Raw genomic sequence first — 10000 nt, 5'->3', positions numbered from 1 at the left:
ACCTGAACAGGAGACAGAGATGGTGAGAGAGAGAGAGGGGAGGAGTAGGGGGGATTGGTTCCATTGAGTGCTTAGGAGTAGAAATGGTTTAATTTGTCATGGATGGTTATGAAATTAAATTTTACACAGTGGAAGGAGGAAGGCGAAAAGAGGAGTAGAGGGAGGAGATTCTCGTGATACTCATCTAATCAGATTGCCTTATATCTGCATCTTGAGAGAGAACGATAAAAATACAATTAGAGCTAATACAATTAAGAGCTATGCGGAAAAACACACAACTTCAAATAGACCGGTTGGGCATGTTATCACACAGATAAGACTGTAACTTCGAAAGGTTATCTTATCCACTATGTAAAGACCAGAGGGAAAAAGCCAGTGATGAATCACAGTGCTGTCATTCATTCATAGATTTCAAAGAGCAAGAACGTAGGCATGTATAACAAAATGTCAGTTTACTGAATTAAGTATGGACAAGACTGTTACCATGAAAATGGAGGCAAACAAAATATTGTTTTCATATTATGCCGATAATGGGCCGTCATGGTTAAGCGGTTAGGGTGGGAGACTTGTAGCCCACAGGTTGCCGGTTCCACTCCCGACACGCGAGGATGGTAGGGGTAATAATTATCAGTGCTCTCTCTTATCGTCCTCCATTACTGAGGTACAGTACCCTGAGCATGGTACCGAGAAGCTGCACTGCTCCCTCTGGGCACCATTGGGGGCTGTCCCTTACACGGGTGAGGCATAAATGTGTACTTTAACCGTTCGTAAAGTACGTAACCGATACCCAGGATGAAACTAAAATGTAACAATGTAATGGGCTAACAGGTATACGTGAGTGGCACTGTACCTCCAGTAGTGACCTGCCAGGGGCGCTGTGCACGCGCATATTGCCCATGCCCTCGCTGGCGATGGTCAGCTTGTCTCTCCTCCACAGCATGGTGGCTGGGGGGTTGGACATGGCGTCACAGCTGATGTTGACGGGGTTCCCCTCCCACGAGTAGAATATCGTGTGGTTGGTCTGAAACTTTGGGGCGTCTGTTGAGATAAAGAAATGACAAAAATGGTGATTAATTCAATAAATGTACTGTACATAAAAGGAATGGGAAGACCTTTTTTTAAGATTTCAGTTTTTGACTTCTGTTCTTTTTTGCTGTTGTTTTTTTGGGGGGTTAGCAACCTACAGTGCTGGCCAAAAGTATTGGCACCCCTTCAATTCTGTCAGATAATACTCAATTTCTTCGAGAAAATGATTGCAATAACTAATGCTTGGTATTAATATCTTCATTGGTATTTCTTGCAATGAAAAATCACAAAAGAGAATGAAAAAAAGTCAAATGAATTATCATTTTACACAAAACTCCAAAAATGGGTCGGACAAAAGTATTGATACCCTCAGCCTAATACTTGGTAGCACAACCTTTAGACAAAATAACTGCAAACAACCACTTGCGGAAACAATCAATGAGTTTCTTACAACGCTCAGCTGGAATTTTAGACCATCCTTCTTGAGATTTGAAGGGTCCCTTCTCCAAACTGCCATTTTGAGATCTCTCCATAGGTTTTCTATGGGATTCAGGGGTGGACTCCTACATTATGCTGCAAAATGTGTTGGTAGTCTTCAGACTTCATAATTCCATGCACAGAGTCAAGCATTCCAGTGCCAGAGGCAGCAAAGCAACCTCAAAACATCAGGGAACCTCTGCCATGTTTGACTGTAGGGACCATGTTCTTTTCTATGAAGGCCTCATTTCCCCCTGTTAACTCAAATGAATGCAGGGAAAAAATGAGGCAACCTACTAGGCAATCCACAGGCAACTTACTAAGTTGCTGCACTTTCTAGAAACAGGGTCCTGAAAAGGTGTTGATAGAATCACAAGCCGTATCCGACTATGCGTCTCTGTCTTTTTCAGCCAGCCTACTTGCTCCTCATTGAAATGCAAGCTTGTTATTTGGCCACTGTTGCTCCCAGGTCAAGGGGAAAACAGTTTGAGTACAGAACAAAGCTTCACCCATTCACACAGTCCCATATTGATCTAACCATGCTGCTAGCAAGCTGAGGGGAATGTCAAGCTGATACTACCAAATGTGCAGCTTACAGCTGACTGGGGAGAAGATTTGAAACTGTGTCAATCAGGGCCAGGGCCGTTGACAGCTTTGCCTGGACCCAGGACAAAGTGGTCTGAAAGGGCCCCCAATACGGCCCCCTCTCTCCCTGGCCGCTGGACACTGTTCTCTTTGTCCCCTCCTGTCAGTACCCCTGATCAGGGTAATGGTCAGAATGGCACACAGTGAAAAAGACAGTGGTGTGTATTTAATTGTTGTTTTTGTTTTACTTGAAATGCGTCAGGAGGGAGCGGACACCAATTTTGTGGCTGCAACATCAACATTACAGCCTACCCCTGACTTAATTTATAATTGTTAAACAATAAAAAAAAAACAACAGGGATGACATTGGCGTCTGTAATATTGTCTGTACATGCTTTGTTGCTGTTTTTTTCCGTAATGATTCTTAGGTATGTGCAGATTGCGCACACATACTTTCGGCCCACATTCTTACAAGGAGTCATCCTTATCTCTCTCTCGACGACTTTATCTGGTTTGGTAAACCTCCTCCGCCCGTTGAGGTTGAGGTCTTGAGAAAGCTATTCAAAGCTTAAGAAAACAGCATTGGTTTATCTAAAACATAGGCTTTATTATTTTGCCTTTGAAAAGGCTAATGATGAAGGCCTAGTAACCGAAACGCCAGCACCAAGAAAAAATTAAAAGTGATGAGCTCTGAAGAAGTAGTGTCACGCTCTTCCTTGTGAAAACTGCATGACTCAAGTGCCCTGAAAAGCTACACCTGCTGAAAGAGAAACCTTTGAGGTGTGTGGGCCGTCGCAAAGCTTTGCCTTTAAAACGTCTAACTTCATGCCTTTCCTACAGGTGAGGGAAACATTCAGAATTCTTTGTTGTCAACATTCTGAATTCTTTGTTCACAGTTTCATCAGATATTACCATGTGTAAGATATAATTGTAACTGTAGAGTCAGCACTCTCAGAATCTATCACTCATGTACGTTGAAAGACCTAAAACGCTGCTGACTCCTGCCTGGAAAGCACTGGTCAGGGGCGACAAACATTCATCCTGAAGCGTTCGGCCAGGAATCTCGACCAACCGAAGCTCATGTTTAGAAAAATGTGAACATTCCATTAACTGCCGCCCTGCTGCCGCCGAGCTCATTACATATTTTTAGATGAAGTTCAACTTCTGCCGCCCTCGGCTTTTGACGCTTTCGACGCCCTCGCCTCTAGAAACGCTCCGGACACGTTTGCCTCGTTCGCCGCCTGCTCTCCCATACAAAGTCAATTACTTCCGCATCTTTCCATGCGTTCAACGCCCACCTACCAGTCAACTCTCTCATTCGGGCATGGGAGGCACAGCACTATACCACTGAGCTGTACGTCCAGACTGATAGCTCAGCGCTAGCAATACCGTATGAGGCTTTCAGGAGGGAGGTGTATTAACATCCTCCTTCTAATATCGTATGGTATGGTATAGTATCGTATGGTATGGTATGGTATCATATGGTATCGTATGGTATGGTATTGTATGGTATGGTATCGTATGGAACAGTATCGTATCGTATCGTATCGTATCTATCACATCTAGAGATGTACAGGATCCAAGATCCGGTTCCGGATCCGGCAGGATAATGGGGGTTTTCAGACTATCCGGATCCGGTAGGATCTTAAGCAATGGATCCGGTATCCGGCAGTTACCTAAACAATCAGGATCTGGGGCATCTCTACTTTTTACGTAGCCTAGGCTTTTCAGTCAGTCTTTCACAACCCCAATCGCTGCATGGAGTGAAAGCCCTTTGGAAGCGGTCGTTGAAGGCAGTGTGGCAGTAAGCCAATGAGTCTTAAAAACAGTTTGCGCCAACGTAATAAAAAGGGCCTACGTGTGCGAGTTGGTTATGTGTTTAAACCCTTTCATAGAATCCGGTATCCGGTTCCGGATCCGGCAGGATCTTAAGCAGTGGATCCGGTATCCGGCAGGATCCTAAAAATCAGGATCCGGTGCATCTCTATATCATATATCATATCATGCATCTGCATTCAGTGTTCTGTCTAGACAACAAACAGTGTTGTTATGGAGTCTTGTGAAGACTAATTATACCATAATACATGAGTGCCAAAAAGAGGAAAGGTCACCACTCTCTATTTATGCCACGTGTGGCATTTGTTTACCGATGATTATGCATACAATTCAAAGAAGCACTCTGCAACCTCTTCCATAACCCCTCTTATTCTTTACTCCTTCAAAGGGTTGAACCTTTAAAAAAAGCAAAAAGGTTGGGACGATGGAGTGTGTTTGTGAATCTAGACCTATACTTAGCCTTACATAAATTATGGTTGCAAGGTTAATATTTCTATGGAGCCTACACTTTTTTTGCGACTGTATTTTATAAGTTTGTGCTGCATTGTTATTGTGGCCCACAAAGAACAATTAAGTGAATTTACAAGTCCCTTTCACCCTGTTAAAACTGCAGTAGTTGAACTACTGAAGCAATTTTTTGTAACATTCATCTAAGGTCCCCCCCCCATAAAAAAATACTTTATTATTTCTGCACAGTTTACTGTGAGTCAACCCATGTGGGCAGAGCAGACCATTTCCTCCTGTTATCAGAGAGAAACTCTCACTCTGAATGTTCCTCTCTCCATCACTACCCTCTCAGTCACTTCACACCTCTTCTCTTTCTCTCTCTCTCTCTCTCTCTCTCTCTCTCTCTCTCTCTCTCTCACACACACTCTCTAACTATGCCACTCTGACTGGCTGACTTCACCTCTTTCTCTCTCTCTCTCTCTCTCTCTCTCTCTCTCTCTCTCTCTCTCTCTCTCTCTCTCTCTCTCTCTCTCTCTCTCTCTCTCTCTCTCTCTCTCTCTCTCTCTCTCTCTCTCTCTGCCACTCTGGCTGACTGTCATATGCTCAGCCCCATTAGAGAAATTGCTGCTGGGCTTGGTGTCAGTGTTGTGTCTTTGGGAGCCAATAAGTGACTTCATTAGCACTCCTATCAGAGCACTCACGCCAATCCACAACACACATGCATGCACACACAAGCAAACACACACACACACACACACACACGCACATGAAAAAACACAAACATACGGTACACAGATACACAGACATAGACACACAGACTCGCACACACACACACAGACACACACACAGACACACACACGCACGCACGCACGCACGCACGCACGCGCGCACGCACGCGGGCACACACACACACACACACACACACACACACATACACATTAATCCCTGGGTACTCCACACACACACACACACACACACACACACACACACACACACACACACACACACACACACACACACACACACACACACACACACACACACACACACACACACACACACACACACACACACACACACACACACACACCACGTACACACACAGTCACACACTCTGGTCCCTATGCTGGTCTCCCCAGTCAGTGTTGCCAGTGTCAGGCATGTGTGTGATTGGTTAATCAGCTGTCACATCATCGTGGAGAGATATGACATTGCAGCCTGCTGGCATGCTGAATGTCACCAATCTGTTTCAGGTGAACTTTGACCTCGGAGACCTCCAGCAAACAGCAGAGGGACACATGAACACGCACGTACACACGTTTAGACTAACACACGCACACACAGCCACAGACATACATGCACGCACACATGCACACATACACAAACACATGAACGCGCACACACACTTCAGCTCACAGAATAGATGTGCGCACATCAGGCTTGTACGAAATTCCGAATGGAAAGAATTTCAATTCAAAATAATGCCATAATACGAACACTAGGTGGTGCCATTACCTTGAATTTCTTTGAATTGAATCTACACCACCCATTGAAAGTACATAGAACACCACCACCTAGTGTTCGTATTATGGCATTACTTTGAATTGAAACTCTTTCCATTCGGAATTTCGTACAAGCCTGGCGCACATACATACACATCTCAGGTCTATGTGTATTTTTTTGTATATTTTTTGTATTTGTGTATTTATATAAGCTGACAGACATCTTAATTTCCTTTTGGATTAGTAAAAAGTGCTCTACTACTCTAGTCACGGGTAAGCGGTAAGGGCGCCAAACTTGTAGTCCAAAGGTTGCCGGTTCATCTCCCGACCCACCAGGGGGGTGAGGGGAGTAATTAACCAGTGCTCTTCTCCATCCTCCTCCACGACTGTTCCCTTGGGACGCCATTGCCCCTCTTTCACGGGTGAGGCATAAATGCAATTTCTTTGTGTGCTTTGGAGTGCTGTGTCACAATGACAATGGGAGTTTGGAGTTCCAGGTAGGTTTTCGCTTTCACTTCACTACTCTACTCTACATGCACACTCACACACTACTACCCTATCGTCCTTAAAGGTACACTGTGTGAGATTTTTAGTTGTTTATTTCCAGAATTCATGCTTCCCATTCACTAATGTTACCTTTTTCATGAATACTTACCACCACCATCAAATTCTAAGTATTCATTATGACTGAAAATTTTTTACTTTTCTGACATGAAAAGAGGGATCTTCTCCATGGTCCACCATTTTGAATTTCCAGAAATAGCCATTTTTAGCTGCAAAAATGACTGTACTTGGACCATACTAGAAAATATTGGTTTATTACTTCGGAAACTTTCATGAAAAGTTCAAATTTGGCAATAGGCAGCCCATTTTCAATTCGCAGCATAATTGCAGTACCCTTTTTTTTTTTTTTTAACCATTTCCTGCACAGTTTCCCTTTAACTCAGCCTTCTGAAAGAAAACATTGTCTAAAACTATCCAAGTAGTCCACGGGCCAGGTGAGATGTCGGTACCACTCAGAGGGGCAAAGGTTGCTTATATTTTTTGAAAAGATGCATGTCTGAAGTTAACATTTTTGTATGATAACCCTTCTGGAAGTACAGCCAAGTTAGGGTTATCAGCCGTTAAAGTAACACCCCCCCATCAAAAATTAAGGTTTTTAAGATGGGTGCCTGTCTTTCTACTGGCCCCTGTTTAAGACATATAGAGATGGTTAATTTTGTTATGTGTGGTATCGTTGCGAAGGGGAGACTCTGAGCTTTCATCCGACACCTTTCGAGAACATTTTGGTTAATTATAGCCCTCCCTGCAGCTCTTCAAACATTTACTCAGACACATTTTTTTCCATTTTCGCCGATATCATCTCTTGTCTTTTCATACTGTGGCATCAGGGAGCATCAGAGAGACCTATTTTAAACTCTAAAATACTGTCTCGAGTATCAGGAATCTGAAAATGTATCCTTTCACTATGTTATCCCATTTTTAGGGGGTAATTTTCAGTCTTGTATCAGGCATGCCACTTTTTTGTTGCTGTTTTTTTGTGTGCTAATGTCTCGTATAGTCAAGAGGCAAGGCCTTTTTGAGACATTCTGCAGTTGGTTATCATAGCTTGTTATATATCATCAGGGAAGTCGACATGGGGGGGGGATGTCTTTTCCCGGGCCCAGGGAGAGACGGGGCCCAGAATTGGATCCTCATTACATTGTATGTATTGAATTTGGGGTCCTTTCACATGTCTTTGTCCCGGGCCCAGTCAAGGCTGTCAGCAGCCCTGTATATCATATGAAAGCTTGGATTGTATAGTATACAGATATGACCATGTATTTGGTGTACCTATTTGCATAGTAACCTATTTGCATAGCAACGGTTGCCAATTTGTTGTTATGACTGAAACTTAATTATATATGTCCAAAATACCTCAAGACGTTTCAACCTTGAAGATGAATTTGAGTGGTAACCATAATATATCTGACTCCACTCCACTTTTCTTTTTTACACCGCATTGTACATGACCCCACACTACTCTATCAGTTCCATGTAGTGGTAAACTGGCAACGCTTCTAGGCCATTCTGCAATTGGTTATCATAGCTCATTAGACACCATATTAAAGCTTGGAGTTAACAGTGTATGGGATATTATGATATATTTGCTGTACCTATTTGCCTAGCAACGCAGGTAAAGCATTTTCCTTACCAACCAGCATCAATGATACAGTTTCTCAGCGATTCCATTGTGTTATGATACGTGAATACTGACTACTTGTCCTAATATCAGTGTTGTGATGCAATACATCAAGAGGTTATATACAACATCTGCAACATATTTGATAATGCCCCATTTGATATTAGTCTTCCCACCGAAATCATAGCAAATGTGTGAGAAATACAATAGGCCTTCGTGTCAACTTTTGTAGACATATTGTGTCATGTTAAATATGACTTAAAAATGTTCGGTTACTACATGTCAGATCTACATGTATCTTAATTTTACATGTGCTTAGCAGCAGAGATGGGAAAAGAGTTGAAGTTGTACTCAAGTGAGCGTAGGCTTATCTTTCTTAAATCTTACTCGAGGGGTAAGTAAAAATGATGTACTCATCCAAAATCTGCTGAAGTAAAGGTAAAGTAGTTCAAAAAAGTACTGAACTTAAAATGTAATTTGATAGAAAATAGTTCTTTGTTACTTTCAATTAGATGTCCTCTAGAGGCCTAGGCCACTTTTTTTGGTCTTTTATGGCTCATTTTGTGACAGGAAAGGATTGGCGAGAGAGAGAGAGGCGGCAGCCTGGTGCCCTATCTAGCAATGGTCCATGCCTAGTCCTTTTGAGATGCTCTTCATTTACTGGTTTTGTTTAGTCAATAATGACACATCTGGTGTTCCCAGACAGGCCCTCTTGCAGGAAAACCAGCAGGTCTATCATCTACAAACCTAAAGGCCAACTTCGGTCTTGGGTAGTGGTTTGAACAGGCAGCAGGGCTTTGTTGCATCTGGTATTGGAGACCTAGACTGTATCAGAGGTGTCATGATTTATAGCAAAATGTAAAAGCTCTCTGTGATATAACACTTGAAGATCATGAAGAAGTTGAACATATTGCAAAGGAAGAGTGAGGGACAATACCATCAGAAAAGTGCAAAAAGCTCATTGTCATTGTGCACCCAAATACAACTGGTGAGGACTGTATACTGACCATTCAGAAGACAAAAATATAATTTCAGCAGGGGATGTTTTCTTGGCACACGTTGGGCCCCTTTGTACCAATCAAGCATCATTACAATGCCCCCGTCTACTTGAACATTGTTGCAGGCAGTTAAATGGCTTCTTATGGCAAAAGGGGTAGGCTACAGCCCAGTACCCAGCCAAGTAACAGCCCAGCAAGGTGTACCTAAGTAGCAGGTAAGTGTACATCTTCTTTGTGTATGCATTTTTTCTTTCTAACGTGGTATGTAGTATACAGTATACAGTATACAGTTTTATGCATAAGTCAGTATACAGGTGGGATTTCAACCTGCAACCCTCTGATCTGATGTCCATCTCCTGAACCACTACGCCACAACTGCCCCATGTGCTGTTACAGTATGAGTAACATGGCTGCTATGTAACTGTGTGAATGCCACAGTTGGTCCTACTCTCTACATTTACAGTGCATGTGCAGGGAGTACTACTCAGTGTGATATGAGGTTCTGTGCTATTGTGACATTAGCACATGTAGAGTAGCAGGGCAATAACAAACCCATTACATCTACAGTGACTACCAGGTTCATAGAGTTCAATGCTCAGCATGGTCTCCTATTGTAATGCACTGTACTCTACTGAACTATACACTACCGTACCATACAGTACTCTACTCTACTTCACTCTACTCCATTGTTCAGTACTGCTGCTTGGGTCTAGGGATGGGTCTCAGTGTATGCCTGGAAAGTGAGCTGCAGTTGCTCAGTTGGTACACCAACACATGTGAATACAGTACATGTATGCATGACACAATATTCTACACAACGACTGGTGCAGGCCACTGTCCTGTCCCGCGTTGACTACTGCAACTCACTCATGACAGGCCTACCTGCTTGTGCGCTAAAACCTCTGCAGATGATCCAGAATGCGGCGGCACGGTTGATATTCAATCAA

General features: G+C 43.1%; 1 protein-coding gene across 3 annotated transcripts in view; it reads right to left on the bottom strand.

Annotated features, from left to right (window-relative positions):
• The window catches only part of ncam2 (neural cell adhesion molecule 2), a 353287-nt gene that overhangs the window by 56330 nt on the left and 286957 nt on the right, over positions 1 to 10000 (bottom strand). For all 3 annotated transcript variants that reach the window (XM_063213815.1, XM_063213816.1, XM_063213817.1), the window contains exons 10-11: positions 851 to 1038; positions 1 to 2 (exon numbers count right to left, since the gene is read on the bottom strand). The exon at positions 1 to 2 is cut by the window's left edge and continues 95 nt beyond it. In XM_063213815.1, coding sequence (XP_063069885.1) covers positions 1 to 2; positions 851 to 1038 — 190 coding nt within the window. The remainder of the gene's footprint in view (positions 3 to 850; positions 1039 to 10000) is intronic.

Source organism: Engraulis encrasicolus, chromosome 13, assembly GCF_034702125.1.
Source record: "Engraulis encrasicolus isolate BLACKSEA-1 chromosome 13, IST_EnEncr_1.0, whole genome shotgun sequence".
Classification (NCBI taxonomy): domain Eukaryota; kingdom Metazoa; phylum Chordata; class Actinopteri; order Clupeiformes; family Engraulidae; genus Engraulis; species Engraulis encrasicolus.
Note: the sequence above shows the minus strand (reverse complement) of the source record. Positions and strands in the feature narration are given on the sequence as shown.